The 21025-nt window shown below is 36.6% G+C and overlaps 1 protein-coding gene across 2 annotated transcripts in view; it reads right to left on the bottom strand.

Moving 5' to 3' along the window:
* Positions 1-1842: 1842 nt before the first annotated feature.
* DUSP14 (dual specificity phosphatase 14) overlaps positions 1843-21025 on the bottom strand; it is a 33095-nt gene continuing 13912 nt past the window's right edge. Inside the window, exons 2-3 of one of the 2 annotated variants that reach the window (XM_069078127.1) lie at positions 5533-5627; positions 1843-3507 (exon numbers count right to left, since the gene is read on the bottom strand). In XM_069078127.1, the coding sequence (XP_068934228.1) occupies positions 2820-3416 (597 nt within the window). In that variant the 5' untranslated portion in view covers positions 3417-3507; positions 5533-5627 and the 3' untranslated portion in view covers positions 1843-2819. The remainder of the gene's footprint in view (positions 3508-5532; positions 5628-21025) is intronic. The other variant, XM_069078128.1, reaches the window with a different exon arrangement.

Here is a 21025-nt window from a genome sequence, read left to right as displayed (position 1 = left end):
CCTACCCATGAACCTGTAAGTATAATGCCACATATGTCAGTTTAACACTAGAATTTGAGTCTGCTTTTGACTGATTTAGTAAATTCCATAGTATTAATTATCAGCGATAGTAGAAAATACCATTGTTGACAACGCTTTACAGTTCTTATGCTGTTTATTTTTGTGCAAATGCTCAAAGGACCATCATCCTATGACAGCAACCCATGGTGAGCAATACAATTCTTTTGCTTCTATTCACCTATTAAGCTAAAGTTTCTAAATCTTAAGACATATCCCAGATTGCTGAGACCTCCAAGGATAATGACAACTAACTTGAGTGACATATGACACACTGTGACACTACAGAAACCAACACAGAAATATCAAAATGCCCTTTGACATAAATAGCAATGACAGTTTTAAATGTCTCCTTTCCCATCAAGAATATCAGAAGAGTACCATTCCATTTCTCTGCTTACATATACCCTTTTAATTAAATGACTCAGTACTGTTTACTTTTCACCTCAGTGATTTCTATGGTTAGCCTAGGACCTGTGTCCTTGGAAACTGTAACCAAGGTGACTGATTTCCATAGAATGCACTGTCAAAACAGCTTCACTGCTTGGCATGAAGATTCACAAATTATAAAAATTCTGATGCTGCATGTTGACTTCTGATTTTATTACTAAGAAAGTAAATTTAAATTTCTTCTGTACGTATTAGTGATACTGTTGATGTCATCTCTAAAAGGATCTTTTCACTATGTACTTATCAGCCAACACTGCATCCAGGTTGCAAAATGAAAATTTAATGTACTGTGAATATCTAAATTTTTAAAGATGTCTTCTACTTGCTTTTTAATCATTCTGTTCAAGGTTTTGAAGACAGTAGTATCTCAAGTTGCCACCTCAACTGTCCCTAAACCATTTTGGGCCACTCAACTTTGGAAAAAAGCCAGGCAACCACATTAAATCAAAGAAATGAAACTTCCTATATGATATTATCTATAACAGATAAGCTCTCAAGTGCTTTCTACAAATTTTTTTCACACATAACTTAAAATATTTGAAATTTTGCTTGACAATTCCAGTATTCCCATTCTACTATGAATAACATACATGGTTATAATAATCCAACCTGTTGGTATGTACTTTCTGATGACAGTGTAATAGACAATCATACTACAAGTTAGGCATCCATGAAGTTGATAGAGCATATTCAAAAACTGGTAATAGACTGGCTTGTACTGTGTTGGAAGTTGTTTGTATTATCAAATATGGAGACCCTTTCCTTTTATGTTATTAAACTTCTTGCATCACACATTAAGCAACTTTTTTTCCTTAAGGAAAATGAGAAAATATTTGCAGTTTTTAATGGCAATCCTTTGAAAACTCCAGTGATTCTAGATAATGGCATACCTTTCAGTTTACAGCCTTTTTACCTTAGGATTAAGATGAGACAATGCACAGGAGAAAGAACTCAAAAAATCCTATTATTCATAAAGCTAAGTTTTTCTATAAACCTTTTAACACAACAGTATTAGCTCTACTTCCCAAATGTCTTAACCAGTGTTTCTTTGAAACAGTTTCTATATTCACTAAAAAATTTTAAGCTAAGTTAAAATTAAGAAGTTACAAATTTTTCACAATGCTGAAGGATGACCATTTGAGGTTTTCAATCACACGTTGCCAAACCTTCATTTTCATACTCAAATTATGTGCAGAAGCAAGATTTGTTACCACCCACCACTCTGGTTCTCTCTCTTGCTGCTGTCTCACAGGTTCCCAACCTTCCCCTTCTGCAGCAGGCATAACAGAATAGGTGCTATGATGAAAGGCCATCTCCCTTCCAGAAGACTCATCAGACAAGGAAAAAATATTTTATTGATAGGAATGAATGAACAAAAAGTCTGAAGAACACAGTTGTAGCTTAACAATGGGCTAATAAAAATAAGACTTTTTTTTTTTGAGCAAACACATTATTCCCACTGTCCCAGCAGTGCTTGTCTGTGATATTAATATCTGCCCATCTGCAACAGTGTGAATGGGTATACATGACTCAGCTGGGAAGGCTATTTTAAGTAATGTTCATAATTTTGTCAGAAGGACCATATTTTACCATTTCTTTCTTTTACCCTTACAAGAAACATAAAAGTGAATCATCAGGAAAACAAAAATCTTCCTAATAAAAGGTTAAGAAGATTACAAGTTTACTAAAAATACTAATATAATTTGAGATCACATAAAGTGATTCCAAGATGCTTTCTGCAGCAAATTTCATTATCTTTACTTACAATTAAATAAAAGTTTATTCATTTGAAGTTGCAGGTTGAGTGAATCGTGAATGAGAAAGAATATAGTTGACCCACTGAAGACTGAAGCATTATATAAATTTTTTCTAAGCAGGTATTTTACAGTTGGCAGCCTTGAGTAAAAAGCCTGTGTCTTGAAGGATTGATCCTAGCACAAAGTGATTGTCACTTTGAATTGAGCTCAGATACCTGCAGTGATGTCAAAGGCATAAGATTTAGGGTGAGGAAGAGCAAAACATGTCATTAAATTATTTAACTTTCAAATTGTTTAAAAATGATTAAAAGCTGGATAAAGATTTTTGTAAACACTATTTCAAAAGGTTACTTTTAAAAATGTCACTAGCAATGCAATGTGTCCCTTCCCCCACCCTCCCCACCTCTTAAAATAGACTTGAACACCCAGTGTAAAAAACACTTGAGGGAAAACCAAAAGTCGATCATTTGAAAAGAAAGGTGTAGAGGATAGCAGACTGTGTGTAGCAGATGCTGGTACTGCTCAATGGAGCTGCTGATGCAAGCTTTAGTGGCATTAAATCCCCCAGTAAGGCATCAGGTGTCGAGACTCTTTCTCATAAACGTCTGGGACAATGCCATAAGGCGTCTGTACCATTTTAACTGTTGACTTCCCAAAGAGCTGACGTTCATAGTCTATCAGCTGCCTCCAGAAACCTACATTAGGCCTAATTACAGGCCTCCGGGCTTTCACCCAGTTGTATGCCTCCAGAAGACACACATTATGGTACTTCATCAGGTAAGCAAGGCAAAGGGTAGCAGAACGGCTCACACCAGCTGCACAGTGCACCAGAGTTGCCCCATGCTTCCGGCTCACACTGTGGATCTTGTCAGCCACAGTGTCAAAGTACAGCCCAATGGGGGCATGGGGCATGTCAGCCAGAGGCACTTTGACATATTCAAACTGAGGCCAGTTGAAATTAGGAATCTCGATGGTAGCATTGACAATGCAGGTGATCCCTCGGGCCTGGAGGAGATGGCGGTTGGAGGCAACACTGCCCCTGCCCAGGTATAGAGAAGAAGTGATCTGGGCGATGCCTCCAAGCTCTCCCTCGGAAATCATTCGAGGGGCCATCAGAGTTCGTGGTAGTGTGCTATGACCTCTGGAGCTCATGAAGACACTAGCAATCACACTTTCATCATTGGGAGGAACCCAACCTCTTTTTCCTTCCACCAAGAAACCAGAAACTATCACAACCTCGTTCCTGAAAAACACAAATATCAGTACATAAAAATATTAACTCCAGAAAGCTGGCTGTGTGAAAAATGTAAGAGGACTTACATCAGTGCTCTGTTCTTTCCCAACTATTGACAAATCATTTTCTTAAAAAAGGAACTCTTAAGCACTGAATGAGTATTTGTAACATCTGAACATAAAATTCAAATGCAGATGATCATATAGAAAAAGCTCTCCTGTGGAACATAATTTGTCACCAGACTCAAGACAAGGAAAATAAAAGAGCATAAAGATGCCAAACTCCCAAAATCCTGAAACAAAGTATAGCTTAGGGTCATAGAAACACACTGAGAGAAGGCACCCCAACATCATCCAATCTGATTACCCTCACCTTAGAGATAAGAAAAGGTGGCCCCTGCGGATTATTTGCCCAAGGTTACAGAGGGCAGAGCTGAACCCAAATCAGCTAATTCCAAATTCAGCATTCTTTCCACTTTATGTTGTAAGGATGGCATCCCCAGACTTAAGAACAATGACTTTTAAACAGTCTTTTATGAATGTTGTTCATGGGACTTTTTTTTTTTAAAAGAACCACTTTTGGTCAAAAGCATATAAAGAGGCAATTTTCATAAATCAAAGCTATCACTAGTCATATAAAAAAAGCTCTAAATCACTACTGATTAAAGAAATGCAAATTAAAACAATTCTGAGATACCATCTCACATTTATCAGACTAATATGACAGAAAAGGAAAATGAGAAATCTTGGAAGCTATGAGGAAAAATTGGGACACTATTGCACCCCACTGTTGGTGGGACTGTGTACCAACCATTCTGGATAGCAATTTGAAACTACGTCCAAAGGGCTACAAAATTGTACCTACTCTTTGACTCAGCAACAGTTATTACTGGGTCTGTATCCAAAAGAGATTTTTAAAAAGAAAGAAAAAGGACCTTTTACAAAAATATTTCTAAAAGCTCTTTCTGTAGTAGGTAAGAATTGGACAATAAGGGCATACCTGCCAGCTGAGGAATGGCTAAGCAAATTGTGGTATATGATTGTGATGGAATACTTTTGTGCTATAAGAATGACAGCAAGATGCTTTCAGAAAAACCTGAAAGACTTAAATGAACTGATGTTAAAGAAGTGAGCAGAAGCAGGAGAACACTGTGCACAGTAACAATATTGTACAATGAATTGTGAATGTCTTAGCTATTCTCAGAAATACAGTGATATACGAAAATTTCAAAGAACTCATGATGAAAAATGCTATCTACCTCCAGAGAAAGAACTGATAAGGAGTCTGAATGCAGATCAAAACATACTAGTTTTACTTTATTCTTCTTGGGGTTTTTTGTGTGTGTTTTCTTTTGCAACATAATATGGAAATATGTTTTGCATGAATGCACATGTATAATCTATATAAAAGTACCTGCCTTCTCAAGGAAGGAAAGGGAGGAAGATAATTTGTAATTCAAAATTTAAAAAAAACTTATATTTAAAAACTTGTACATGTAATTGAGGAAAAAAAAGAAAAGTCTTTTAGAAAAAAGAACTACTTTTTCCTAAGTCAATATTAAACTATACCATGCATTTGTTTGTTTGGTTGTTTTTTTTTTTTTTTTACTGAATACAATAATTTTCTGAGACCCACTTAGTCTACATATTATGTAGAGTATAGACATTTTACTCAGCTTAAAAGACAAAACTTTTCCAGGAAAGAACCTATAAAGACTATTATACCCCATGATTTCATGTAAGGTATTCTAATCTGCTTTACATATAAATCTTTACCTTCCTCTGCTAATCTTAAACCCTATGAAATTCATCAGATAAATGGGCTTGAGGACATAGATTTGACAAAGACTAATCTTTCACTATGTGATTTTAGGCATATCACCTCTTCTCATACTTCAATCATAATTCATAAAGATCCTGTCACCTGGCTTAGGACAGGAGGGGAACATAGGAAGCAAAAATTACATCCATACCCAAGGTAAAACCAAAATAGCCTTAGAATTAACAATGAACAAGTTAGTATATGCCCACTCACTTGCAGTGAAAGCTCTGGTATGCTCAGGAGCCCTCCTTTGTATATGGAAAATCCCAGGTAAGCAGTGTGTTGGTCACAGTGGCTATAAACTGGAGCTATATAAAGACAGCAATGCAGAAATGAGACTTGTTTTTGTAGACAAATGAGGAAATTATAGAAATCATAGGATTCTGGAGCTGATAGAATTCAGACCTTAGAGATCATCAATTTTCAAGTTAAAGAATACCTAACAGAAAGAGTATATGCTAAACCAGAGTTGGTTTGGATTAACCTGGCAAAGTGCAACAGTTTCCCTAGATGCAAAAAAAAAAAAAAGTACCGTAAGGAATACCAGCTACTTAATGCTCAACTTTTCTGCAGGAAAACATACACTATGTTGTAACAAGAATGTTATACTATGTAGTGTATATCAAATCTATCAAGTAACACTGAAAGAAAAATCCTGTCAGTATTCAGACAAATAATCCTGAACAGTAGTTTAAATATAGTGCTAAATTTCACATCTGTGAATTCCTAAAGTAGAAAAGAATATATGGTTCATTTAGGACACATCAGGTGGTGTGGGTATTGCTGAAATCTTTTTTTTGCTTTTTTTTTTCTTGGAGGACAACTGGGGTTAAGTGACTTGCCCAAAGTCACACGGCTAGTATGTTAAGTGTCTGAGTCCGCATTTGAACTCAGATCCTCCTGACTTCAGGGCCAGTGCTCTATTCACTGCACTATCTAGCTGCCCCCTTGCTGAAATCTTTTAAGTGTTTTTTTAAACATCAGTGATCATTTCAACTGACAAAGCTAATTAACCAATTACATTTAAATATATCAATTTTCTAATCTGCCCCGCCCCTTCCCCCCTTAACTGTCCATCAGGATTTTTCTCATTGTTTATTTTCTCTCTCACATGACCATTTAGTGTGGTTCTCCTCATTTCACTTTGTGTGTTATTCAATAATGGTGGTTCCAGGCTCCTTTGCTGTACAGTTCTCATGTGCTGGGTCCTAACTGCATTACAATGTCCCCATTACAGTAAGGGGCAAAATTTTATTTAACCATTCCGCAGCAGAAGGTGAGCTCCATTTTTTGGCCTTTACAGCCCGTGCTTTGCATATAATAACCCTTTCATGTTTGTTGATGTGTTAAACACATAGGTTGAAGCTTGTAAGCTTTAAAATACTATATTAAGCAGCTCCTCTTCCTTTCCTGACAGCACTTTTTCAAAAAGATGAACAATACCACACATTTTGGAAGCAAATTATGCTTCCTCCTTCTCAATATAAAGTTAATTAAAGATGTACCAAAGAGATTTATACTTCATGAAAAAATTCAAAACCATGCAACTTCCATTTTTGAAGAATTGGGTGGCCATGGACTATTATACTTAATTTCTTTCTTGAAGCCACTGGAACACTCCTACTTATATGGGCACTATTACAATAAGCATCTTTCTATAACCAAGTACCAGACATAACTAATAAGATTGTTGCTGAGTTTTTGAGGTTTTGCTGTAGAGTCCATTTCTTCCAGGAGGCCTTTCTTTATCATACAAACAATGCAATCACCAACACATGTTTTATCCCAAAGGAAAATCATTTCCTCTCTCTGGAGCTTAGTTTTTTTAGTTTTACTCTATAAAGTAAGAGTAAAGGCTCTGATCCATGTCTTCTCATAAATGGTTCACCATATGGCCTTTTTGATCTCTTTACATAACCCAGGGATCAGTACAGTATTCAGGCTCTCCAAATTTATCCCTTGAACTGCTTTAACTCATATCTATGCCTGTCTTTTTAAAAATGTTTTTGTTTCATGTGCACAATTTGCCATTGATAATATTTTGAAGCCTATTCACAGATAAATGTCCACCACAAGCCTCAGCCCTTACCTTTAGGTGACCCATAATTCTGAATCCACAGAGATTTAATAATTCCATGATTCACAGCTATAAAAACACTGGGAGATTACTCTTGTGAAGAATATACTTTTTCACTCTCTAACATAGGCCTGCACAACCAGCTGCTTACAGCTAGCCAAAAGGACTTCTGGCTGCATGGAAAAATGTAGAGGAAAACTCATGGGCTTCCCAGAAATGCTCTGGCATGCCAGACTGTGGGCCAATGGCACTCAGGCTGTAGGTGGTACTGTATCTGCCCTAACAGATAAGAGGTCAAAGGACCAAAGTGAAAAAATTCTCAAAAGAATTGAAAACTGTAACAACCATAAAAGAATGCTCCAAATCACCAATTAGAAAAATGCAAATAAAAAAATCAAGGTTTTATCTAACACCCTACAAATTGACTATGAAGATAAAAGATGGAAATAATGCTGAAGAGACTGTGGGAAGATAGGCAGGTACACTAGTACATGGTGAATGGAGCTATAAATCAGTATAATCATTTCCAAAGCAATTTTGAGTTAGGCAATTAAAGTGACTAAAATGTCCACACTATTTGATCCAGAGAGTTCACTATTATTAGGCTTATATCCAAAGGAAGCCATTAATAAGAAACTCACTATATACACCAAAATATTTATACCAATGCTTTTTGTAGTAGTAACAAACTAGAAACAGTAGGATATCCATGGACTGTGGAATTTAGTAAAAGTAATGAATATAATAGAATATGACTGTGCTATGAGAAATGTGTGTGATGAATACAGAAAAGCATGAAAGATCTACATGAACTGATAATGCAAAGTAAAAAAATCCAAGAAAACGATATACATAACAAGACCAAAAAAAAAAAACCCAAACAAATAAAGAAGCATGACTCCAAAAAGGAAATGAGAAGACACCCACACACCTTTGTAGAGGTGGGACACCAATGGCTAATAGTACACTGCACGTATTTTCAGATATAATAACACAAAGTTTTATTTTGATGTATTAATAAGTTTTGCTGGATTTTTTTTCTTAAAATTATTACTTGTTATGTGACATAGCTCCCAGGATGGGAAGGGGAAGAAATACCAAGGGAAATTTTGGTAACATAAAAAAGAAAATAAAATGTATTTATTTTGAAAATATTACTTAAAAATATAATGTAAGAAAACAAATATGAAGAATGCAAGGACCAGAACATGAACTAAAGCAAAGTAAAACCAGAAAAATACGATGATTACAACAATGGAAATGGAAATACAACAAAATTCAAAACCAAATGCTGTGAAAGTATAATGACAAAGCTTATAATAACCAAAAATAAATTTAATTAAATATCTCCCCAGTTCCTATGAAAAGGCTGGAGACTATGAGTGTGTAAACACTGCTTATAATGTCAGTCTTTTTTTCTTTATTTACTCATTTTGCTGAAACCTTTTCTCCCCTCTTTTAAAATGTTTTGTTATAATGGCTCTCTGGGAGAGGGTCAGGCGAAGGGAATACAGCAGGAAATATAGGTGACATAAAAACAAAAGGTAGCAATAAAAACTTAATTATTTTTTACTCATCTTTTTGCTTCAAGGAGAAGTTTGAGCTTGTCTAAAGCCCTGAATAATTTTTCAAATATAATCTGACCCTTTCTGTTCCTTCTACTATTTGATTCTAGGTCCAGTTCCATATTCATATGAAGAGGTGGTCCAGTAATACTGATGGACCATCTGAAAGGTCTCTCCACTACAAACAACAGTATTCTCCACCCATCTGATTTTTACCTATGGATTGTAAAGAATGAAAATTACTTGAAGACTTCTGCAGTACTACTTACTGCTGTCCCTGGAACCTTTATAAATGTTTAAATTCAACTTCAAGCTTTAGCTTGTCCATGCTAAACCCTAAAATAATGGCATCCAGAACTTAAATCAAAAATATTTCACATGTGTCTAATCAGTTCAGACTACAAGGGGAATGTAGTTACAGACACCATGTCTCTCAGTGTGGCTATTTTGGGTGCCATGTCATCACTGTCTCATTTTGAGCTTTCAGTTACACTAAAACTCACTTTTTCACACAAAATGTTATCTAACCATGCCTCCTCCCTAATCTTATATTTGGAAAGATGATTTTTTTAACCTAGTATAAAGTTATACGTTAATCCATATTAAATTTCAACTTAGTAAGAGTAAACCCATCCTTAAGCCCCTCCCTCCAAGATCCTTTTGGATTCTGGTCTCATCTACGAAATCCCTCCCAAGTCCATTTGATAAATTTGACAAAGCAGGTCAAGTATGTCTTTACCCTAGTAACTAAGGAAGATACCAAATGGACCATGAACTAACCCCTAAGTTGTTCTACTAGTAATCTCTATCCAAGTTGACATGAATACATTAATAACTATTCTGATCATTTGATAAGTTCTGAATTAACTATTCTCCATCTTGTCTAAAAAAATAGTATAACTTTCAAAAACTATGCAGAACTGTAGGTATATAGTGTCCAAAACACTCACCTAATCTATCAGGCTGATATATTTTTCAAGAAAGAAACTAAGATACACTGGAATGACCTTTTTTTTGAGACCATGATAGCTTTTAGTAATCTTCTTTCAAAAGGTCTTCAATAAGACCCAGGGCAATTTACGCAGTAACAAAAATATTGTAAAGACTAACAACTTGGAAAGCCTTGGGAACTTTGAAACACACAACAACCAACCAAAATTCTAGGACTCATGATGAAACAAAGCTGCCCATGCTTTCCATCAGAGACTCTTATAGATTCAGAGTGCATTTTATTTTTTAAAAATTTGTTTTTCTTGTTTTCTCAATGAGGTGGAAGGTTGGTAGGGAGCAAAAATAGATCTTTGTTTGGTTTTTCCTTTTCCCCCACAACTGCATTTTTCCTGTTTTTTTCAAACTTTTTTTTCCAATTACATGTAAAAAACTGTTTACATTTTTTTAAATTGAGTTCTAAATTTTCTCCCTCCCTTCCCTTCCTTGAGACTGCAAGCAATTTAATATAGGTTATACATGTACAGTCATGTAAAATATATTTCCATATAAGCCATGTTGCAAAAGAAAACACAGACAAAAAGTTCCAAATACCTCTCCAGAATGGACCAGTTCATAACCCTACCAACAATGTAATAGTGTCCCAATTCTCACATTCCCTCCAAGATTTGTCATTTTCCTTTTCTGTCATATTAGTCATTCTGATACGTTTGAGTGAGGTGGTACCTCCAAGTTGTTTTAATTTGCATTTCTTTAATCAATAGCCATTTAGAGCATTTTTTTCATATGGCTAGTGAGAGTTTTGATTTCTTCTTCTGAAAACTGCCTGTTTATATCCCTTGACCATTTTTCAACTGAGGAATGACTCATTATTATAAACTGATGTCTATTCTGAATATTTGAGAAATTGCTGTAAAAAAAATTCCCAGTTTTCTATTTTTCTTCTAATCTTGAAATGCACTGATTTTGTTTATGCAAAACCTTTTTTTTTTTTTTAAAGCAATTGAGGTTAAGTAACTTGCTCAAGGTTACATGGCCAGTTATTTCTGGGTGTGGTGCTAAGTATCTGAGCCCCAATTCGATCCCCCAGGTCATCCCGACACTGGGGCCGGTGCTCTTACTCGCTGTGCTACCTGGCCTCCCCTATGCAAAACCTTTTTAATTTAATATAATCAAAATTGTCCATTTTACCTCTCATAAGGCTCTCTATCACTTGTTTGGTCATAAACTCTTCCCTTATCCACAGATTATGACAGATAAACTATTCCATGGTCCCCTAATATGCTTATAGAATCACCCTTTATGTCTAAACCATGTCCCCATTTTGACCTTATCTTGGTATACAGTGTGAAGTTTTGGTCTATACCTAGTTTCTGCCACACTGCGTTCCAGTTTTTCCAGTAGTTTTTGTCAACTTAAAAGCTTGGATCTTTGCATTTATCAAACACTAGATTACTATGCTCACACTGATTTGTTGTGTACCTTATCTATTCCACTGATTCATTACCTTATTTCTTGGCCAGTACCAGATCATTTTGGTGATTAATGCTTTGTAATACAATTTGAGATCTAGTAAGGGTAAGCCACCTTCCTTCACATTTTTTTTTCATTAATCCCTAGATATTCTTGATCTTTTATTCTTCCAGATGAACTCTGCTATCAGTTTTTCCAACTCTGTAACATAATTTTTTTGTAGCTTGATATGCCACTGAATAAATGAAGGTAGAATTGCCATTTTTATTACTATATTGGCTCATCCTACTCATAAGCAAGTAATATTTTTGCAATCATTTAGATAAGATTTAATTTGTATTAAAAGAGGTTTATAATTTGTTTTCACATAGTTATGGTTCCTGGGTTTACCTTGGCGGGTAGACACCCAAGTATTTTATATTCTCTATAGTTATTTTAAATAGAATCTCTCAGGGCAGCTATGTGTAGCAGTGAATAGAGTCAGGAGGACCTGAGTTCAAATCCGGCCTCAGACACTTAACATAAAAACTAGCCGTGTAACCTTGGGCAAGTCACTTACCCCCAACTGCCCTCCCAAAAAAAGCAAAAAAAAAAAATTTCTCTATCTCTTCCTACTGGACTTTATTGCTAATATACAGAAATTTACTGATGATTTATTTATGTGGGTTTATTTTATATCATGCAACTTTTCTAAAGTCGTTAATTATTTTAGCTAGGCTTTTTGTTGATTGTCTTGCATTCTATAGTGCAAAGAGTGATAATTTTGTTTCCCCTTACTACCTATTCTAATTCCATAAATTTCTCTTTCTTTTCTTATTGCTATAGCTAGCATTTCTAGTACAATCTGAATAATAGTGGTGATAATGGACATTCTTGCTTCACCCCTGATCATGAGGAAAGCTTCTAGCTTATCCCTAATACAAATAATGCTTGCTGATGATTTGAGATAGATACTACTAATTTTAAGGAAAGTGTCATTTATTTCTATGCTTTCTAGTATTTTTAATAGCAATGAGTGTTGTATTTTATCTAAAGCTTTTTCTGCATCTATTGAAATAACCATGATTCTTGTTGGTTTTGTTACTGATGTTAATTATGCTGATAATTTTCCTAATGTTGATCTAGTCATGCAGATTCAGGGTATAAATCCCATCTGGTCATAGCATATAATCTTTGTGATATATTGTTGTAATCTCCTTGTTAGTGTTTTACTTTAAAATTTTGCATCAATATTCATTAGAGAAATTGGTCTATAGCTTTCTTTCTCCATTTCTGTACTTCCTAGCTTAGGTATCAGCACAAATTTGTATCATAAAAGGAATTTGGTAGGAGTCCTCTTTTGCCTATTTTTCAAAATAGTTTATATAGTATTGGAATTAATTGTTCTTTAAATGTTTAGTAGAATTCACTTGTGAATTCATCTGGCCCTGGGTATTTTTTCTTAGGGAGCTCAGTGATGGCTTGTTCAATTTCTTTTTCTAGGATAGGGTTAAAGTACTTTATTTTCTCTTCTGTTAATCTGGGAAATTTATATTTTTGTAAATATTCATCCATTTCACTTATATTGTTAGATTTATTGGCATAAAATTGGACAAAATAGCTCCCAATAATTGCTTTAATTTCATCTTCATTGGTGGTGAATTCACCCTTTTCATTTTCTGATGGTAGTAATTTGGTTTTCTTCTTTCTTTTTTTAATCAAATTAAGCAATAGTTTGTCCATTTTATTGGGTTTTTTCATGAAACCAGATACTAGTTCTATTTTAGATCTTTATTTGAAAATAAAATTTGATTTTATAAAAGGTCTGCAATTCAGTTTACCCCCTTTTTATCAGTACTCTTCAAAGCTTAATACCTACCTTGATCTTCCCATGAAACACAAAATTTAAACTTAAAATACTAAAATTAATTCTTGTCATTTCAAATCTCAATGGTAAAATCAACATGTAGTACTTAACCAGTTAGAAAATTGACATCAATACACAAGAAGACCAAAGTGAGGGTTAATTTTCCCACACCTCCTAAGAAACACTGTCACATGGGAACATCTAGACATTCTCAGAAATCAAACTTAGATGTGGGCAGGAATTTCTATAAGAAACAAGTTCTTTACCAATGTAATAGAGCAGAATACTAATACAGCAGAATAATCCACTGCAGTTTAGAGGCCCATTCCTGGTACTTCTAAAAACTGTTATAAAAAGCACAGTCACTATCTTGTTGGAGCACAGATGAAATTGCCATCACTGGTCCCCTTATCAAGGGAATTTTTTTAAGTGCTTTTTCACCCCTAGAACTTCTTCTATGACTATGACTTCGATGACAAGGTTAAAATTCATCAACTCTAATCCATGCCAGAATCTAATATCTTAAATTCAACATTTAATAAGGTTCTGATTATGTGCAAAATACTTTTTTAGGCCTAGGAAACAAAAGGAAACCAATCTGTGCCCTGAAGGAGCTTACATTCCTCTCAGAGATGTAGCATATACACAGAGAAGTAATACAATGAATGTGTAAACAGAAGAATAGAGCAAAAGAGGTCAGGGTTAGGATATCACAAAATCATGGATGTAGAGCTCAATCTGAAGTAGGTAGCAAATGGCTTTCTTCACATACGTACAAAGAGAAACTACCACATAATGTGGTTGATCTAAAAAACTTTTTGCAATCACTTTAAACAACATCCATGCACAGAAAAACTGTAAGACAGAAAAATAGCAGATGAAATGCTGAGTTGCTGAGAACAGCAAGATAGGCCAGTTAGTCTGGAAGAGTGCATGAATGAGCATTAATAATTCTGGAAAGGTAGGTTGGAGCCACAATGGAGGGCTCAAAATAACAGTCTGAGGGTTCTGTATTCAATCCTCCAATAAAAAGCAAAGGAGCTGACATGATCAGAGTTGTGCTTTAGGCCTATTATTTTTGCAACTGTGTAGAGGATAAATTGAGGAGGAGGTACTAGATAAGGTTAAGAAGCTATTGTAATAGTCCAGCTATATAGGGTGGTGAGCTATGTGAAAGAAGAAACTAGGTAGCTAGGATAGTTGACAACCAGCCTCTTTATCTTAAAACTTCCAAAGAGGGACAAGTTACTGCCCTCCTAATGCAGCCCATTCTCCTTTCAGATCATTTTAATTGTCATTTCTACTCATTTATCCTAGTTCTGACTTCTGAGGACAAGTAATAGAAGCCTAGTCATTTTACCACAAGACAGATTTTTAAATAATGAAGATAGGGGCGGAACCAAGATGGTGGAGTAGAAGCACGACCCTCCCTTGGCTCCGGCTTCCACTCTCCCCAATCCATGTAAAAAGGGGACTCCAAACAAACTTTGGAGCTCCAGAACCCACAAAATGACACAGAGAAGCTAACCTCCCGCTGAGAACAGCCCGGCAGGCCGGCAGGAATCGGCCAGCGCAAAGCTCTGGGAGCCGAGCCCAGCACCGCCGAGGCTTTAGCCCCAGGGCGGGCCTGACCAGCCACCAGCCAGAGGGACTCCAGATCAGCAGCAGCTGTGGCCGTTTCCAAATTTATCAATATATAGATGCGAAGGACAAGGTGAGAGGCCAGTGAAGCTTGGACTTTGGGACCCAGTAAGTGGGAGTGCGTGGCTTTTACCCCTGGGGCGACAAACCTCTGAGACGCCGGCACAGCCTGCCAGCACCACGTGGCGGCTTCAGCTCCTGGCCTGCAGAGTGTAGGGGGACCCAGCACCATTCTTCGGGGTAATCGCTCTTGCTTTAACCTGCTTGGATCTGGATTGCAGTCTAGGGTGGAGGTCCTGGGGTGTGTGTCCAGCTTGCCAGAGCGGGTGGAGACCTCAGAGAGGGCACCCATCTAATACCTCAGGCAGCTGAGAAAACCCCAGCGTTTGGGCCGAAAACTCCCCTGTCTGGTGGCAGAGTCCTACTGTGGCAAAAAGCCCAAAAGCCAAATCATTGAGTGGCAAAATGAGCAGGCAAAGGAAACAAAGCAGACAGAAGATCCCAACATTACACTCTTATTTTGGGGATAAGAAGGAGCAAGGCATGGAACAGGAGGAAATCAGTGAAGTCAGAACTCCTGCACCAAAAGCTTCAAAGGAAAATACAAACTGGTTACAGGCCATAGAGGACCTTAAGAAGCAGATAAGAGAAGTGGAGGAAAAATTGGGAAGAGAAATGAGAACAATGCAAGAAAATTATGAAATGAGAGTCAACAGCCTGACTGAAGAAAATAATACCTTAAAAAACAGACTGACTCAAATGGCAAAGGAGGCTCAAAAAGGCAATGAGGAGAAGAATGCCTTAAAAAGTCGAATTTGCCAGACGGAAAAAGAATCTCAAAGCTCACTGAGGAGAATCATTGCTTCAGAATTAGATTGGAGCAAATGGAAGCTAATGACTTTATGAGAAATCAAGATGCTGTTAAAACAGATCCAAACAAATGAAAGAATAGAAGGCAATGTGAAATCTCTCATGGGAAAAACCACTGACCTGGAAAATAGATCCAGGAGAGATAATTTAAAAATTATTGGACTGTCTGAGAGCCATGACCAAAGTAAGAGCCTGGAAAGCATCCTCCAGGAAGTTCTCAAAGAAAACTGCCCTGATGTTTTAGAATGAGAGGGCAAAATAGAGGTTGAAAGAATCCACCAATCACCTCCTGAAAAAGATCCCAAAAAGAAAACTCCTAGGAATATTATAGCCAGGTCCCAGAATTCCCAGATTAAGGAGAGAATATTACAAGCAGCCAGGAAGAAACAATTTGAATATTGTGGAAACACAATCAGGATAACCCAGGATCTGGCAGCTTCTACACTGAGGGATCGAAGGGCCTGGAATGTGATATTCCGGAGGTCAAGGGAGCTGGGATTAAAACCAAGAGTCACCTACCCAGCAAAACTGAGTATCATGTTTCAGGGGAAAATATGGTCATTCAGTGGAATACAGGACTTTCAAGCATTCTTGCTGAAAAAACCAGAGTTGAATAGAAAATTTGACATTCAGATACAAGAAGCAAGAGAAGCATGAGAAGGTAAACAGGGAAAAGAAATCATAAGGAACTTATCAAAGTTGAACTATTTTTTTTAAAGCAATCGGGGTTGAGTGGCTTGCTCGGGGTTACACGGCCAGTTGTTGTTTCTGGGTGTGGTGCTGAGTGTCTGGGCCCGGATTTGATCCGGGTCGTCCTGGCATTGGGGCCGGTGCTCTTGCTTGCTGAGCCACCTGGCCAAAGTTGAACTATTAACATTCCTACATGGAAAAACAATAATTGTAACTTATGAAACTTTTCTCAGTAGTTGAAGGGATTAGAAATATATATATGTCTTTATATGAGGGTATGCGGGCATATGAATACATATGTGAATGTGTGTATATATGTTTACAGGTATACATAGATAGAGGGCACGGGACCAATTTAACAGGAAGGGATGATACTTAAAAGGTGAAATTAAGAGGTGAGAGGAATATAATGAGAGGAGATGGGGAGAGACAGAGTGGGGCAACTATCTCATACAGAAGAGGCAAGGGAAAATGGTTACAATGGAGGGGAAGAATAGGAAGGCAAAAGGGAATGGGTCAACCTTATTCCTATTGAATCTGGCTTGAGGAGGGAGGGAAATACACACTAAATAGGGGATCTCACCCTCCAGGAGAATAGGGGGGGAAGGGGATGTGAGGGGAATGATGGAAGGGAGGGCAGGCTGGGGGGAGAGGGAAGTTGGAAGCACCCACTTTTGAAAAGGGACAGGATCAAAGTAGAGAACAGAACAAGTGGGAGGTGGGATAGGAGGGAGGGAAATATAGTCAGTCTTTTACAATACATCTACTATGTTACTGTTTTGCATTAGCCGCACATGTACAACCTATACTGAACTGCTTGTCTCCCCAGTGGGGGTGGGTGGCAGGGGGGGAAGGGAATGAATCTGGAATTGAAAGTTTTAAAATCAAATATTCAAATATATGTATATATATGTGTGTGTGTGTGTGTGTGTATATATATATATATATATATACTATTATTAATACCATCTTACATGTTATTAAGAAAAAAAAAGATATGCAGGCACTGAGGCATAGAGATCCACTGGAAAAGTTGAAACGGGTATGGGAGAAAATATGGGAGAGAGCAGATTGGAGGTGGGGATATCCTGTGGGACTGCTGTTTTGGGGGGATGGGTGGGGGAAAAACAGGGAGAAAATTTGTAACTCAAAATCTGGCGGAAAGGAATGATGTAAATCAGAAGTTAATAAAGCATTAAAAAAATTTAAAGAAAAAATAAATAAATAAATAATGAAGATAGCTTCTTCTAGCTAAAGATCACTGATGCCTACAACTAACCCTGGTATGTCAAAGTTTCAAGTCCACTTGTTATGCTGATAACCCTCTTTTTGCAAGCAGGCCATTTTGCCAATGTTTATTTTAAAAGATGGCAGAGAATTAGACATGATCTGAGCACAGTATATCTGAACTATAACATAATTCGTCTCCCTCATCCTGAGCCCTATACTACCATTCAGTCCAAGATCACAAAAGGTTTTCATAAGGATATGGGGGGGCAATGAGGAGTGCTAAAAGGGGAACTCTTATGACACAGTACTGATTCAGATCTACATGGCAGTCCACTAAAACTACCAGGTACTTTTTACAAAGAACTATTGTCTGGCCATAGCAATTCAAATCTGTGTTTGTGTACCTGACTTCTGAATCGAAGTGAAAAATTTTATATTTATTCCTATTAAATTTCACCTTATTAGATTCAGCTTTTACCCTGGTCTATTGACAGCTTTTTGTATTTCAATTTTGTCAATGAATTAGCTATAATTTATGTCAACTCAATATTTGATAAACAGAATAAACCTATTTTAATGAGGCTCCTTTGTCATTATGAAAAAGCAAAAGATATAATCAAATTACCATCTAAATTTGTGATCAAGATTCAACTTTGCAACACTTTTACTGGTATCCCAAGCAATGACACTAGTCAGAAAACTAATCGTGAGTAAAGAGAGGCCCTGTACTCACTAGACTATTCAGCACAAATGTGCTTATCAGTTACCAAGTTTATTCAAAATGTAAATCAAGCTCAGTTTGTTCTACTAACTAATTTGTGGAGTTCTGATAAGGTACTTTGTGCAACAGAGAACTGAAAAGAAAACAGACTGTGAATCCTCAGGGCAGAATCCAAGTTAGACAGGATGCCTTATCCCTGCTGGTGATCTTCTGTCTAGTATATAGTGCCAACAAACCTGCTTAAAATGCTAATGTGGTCGAAAGGCTAAAACAAAAAACTTCCAGGGCACATATGTGTAGTAGTCTCCTCTCCCTTGTATAAACACTACTGGCTACTATTTAAAGAAAGCAAACCCAAAGTTCTGGACAGTGAGAGGACTTGCCCCTATAGTAAACAACAGAAATTGGAAATGAGTCTGAAGACTTGAAGACTATGTAAGCAGCTTCTTTATGTGATGGAGGAATGTGGTTGTGTTCTCATTATCATAGCAGCACTTTTTAACAGTACCAAATAATCCTTAAATGCAGAAGGAAAAAAAAAGGTAGAAATTTCCTTCAAAAATGCCTGAGGTTAAATGGGCTAAGCCAGATGCTACAGTTTTTACTACACTTGATCAAGAATTGAAATATGGCCATGGACTGATGAAAAAGCTACCAAAGGAGAATTCAAGCAGGAGAATTCAACAGTTATTTCCTCCCAAACTTGCTGAAACAGGAGAGTAAGAGGCCATTATGCCCACCTGTTTTGCCAACTGTGCTTAAGTTTTATAATGTAACCTAATTTTTTAAAAGGAAGGCAGGTAGGATTTAAAAATAGATCACAGTATCTGTCATATAAGCACAACAAATCCATTTCAGTTTATACACAATGACAGACAAGAGATGTACTGAAAATAGAAATCTTACTTGTTACTATAATCAAAGGAATCTTAGTTCTTGCTGAGTGAACACTCCTTGTAGAGGACAACAGTCTCTCTTAATTGAGCATTAAATCACCAGGATCAGGAAGAGCTCAGTGTCGCTGTCCACGGTGCTCAAAAGATTGGGCCCTCTCCAACTCCCATTACATACAGATGGGAGAATGCAATTTTAGTTCAAAAAATGTTTCTAGGTGGGAGGAAGAGCAACATGAAAAACTGTCATGAACCAATCCCACACACTTATCTAACCGGATCCTTAGGAAGGACTGCTCAAGGCAGGGACGATGCTGATAACTTTTAACAAACATCAAAGCACTATATAATACATTTTGTATTAAACAAAATACAAAAAAATTAAGAGTGTTCCCACTGGGCATGTAATCTAAATAATGTATAAGCCAGTAACAATAACTAATAGCTCCATGAATAACAGAGCTTCTGGGATAGTCTAAAAGTCCAGTGTTTAACAATGATAAACTATAAAATCCTATAGCAGGAATGAGGGGGGAAAGCCTACATTCCTGAAGCAGTGACCACAACTCAGAGCTAATGATCTAATATTGTGGTTAAAGCAGTCATGCAACTACCAGTGAAAACTAATCATTTTTTGTCATGACAACTTAAGTCAGATCAGCAACAATGGAACTCTCTCCTCAGATTTAATGAGCAGAAACTATAGTGGTAAAAGAGATAAATGTGTAAAAAATTACAAACTAAATTCTCAGCTTTGCAAGTTTCAATGGTACATAATGTATACCAGATATATATACATTATATATATATACATAATGTATACCAGATATATACCAATATACCCTTTATTTTATACCCTGAAAATGCTAGGTAATCTCCTTTATTCTATTTTTTTCCCCTGAGGCAGTTGGGGTTAAGTGACTTGCCCAGGGTCACACAGTTAGTACATGTCAGAGGCCAGATTTTAACTCAGGTCTTCCTGACTCCAGGGACAGTACTCTAATCCACTGCACCATCTAGCTGCCTCAATCTGCTTTACTCTCAATTTTCTTTTCAATTTATTCTCAAATTTTTAATGTTCTCTAGCTCTTCAAGAAAATATCTATGAACATGACTAATGCGGAAATAGGTTTAATATGACTGTACATGTACAGCCTATATCAGATTGCTTGCCATCTTGGGGAGGGAGGAAGGGAAGGAGGGAGGAAAAAAATTTGGAACTCAAAATCTTATAAGTTAGTACTGAAAATTAGCTTTACATGTAATTGGGAAAAAATAAAATGCTCTTAAGTGGTAGGGGGGAAAAAAAAGGAAATATCTGTGAGCATCCATGAAAAAGAAGCAGGGCATAATGAATAGAGGCATAGTGTGGGCCAAGTGTCTGGTGTGTGTCCTGCTACTTATTAGCTATGGGAAATCACTTAACCTTTCAGAGCTTCAGGGGCCTCACCTGTAAAATGAAATAACATGTAATAACATATGTATAAATGCTAGCTATTATTATACTTACAGTATCTACTTCACAGAATTGTTGTAAAGCTCAAATGAAATAATGTATGTAAAGCATTTTGCCCACTTTAAAGTGCTACATAAATCTCAGATGTTTTTATTATCATAATCCACTTAGTGACTCAGACTCAGCACAGTTAAGTTTTCCATAAAGTAAATTTCAGTTAAATAAATCCATTTTTCTCCTTTGACTTCCATTTTTAAAAATCAGAAATGTATTCTACTAGAAATGTCATGTCCATG

The sequence above is a fragment of the Petaurus breviceps genome, unplaced genomic scaffold, assembly GCF_028583685.1.
Source record: "Petaurus breviceps papuanus isolate PSGF00001 unplaced genomic scaffold, PetGlider_PUasm1.0 91023, whole genome shotgun sequence".
Lineage (NCBI taxonomy): Eukaryota > Metazoa > Chordata > Mammalia > Diprotodontia > Petauridae > Petaurus > Petaurus breviceps.
Note: the sequence above shows the minus strand (reverse complement) of the source record. Positions and strands in the feature narration are given on the sequence as shown.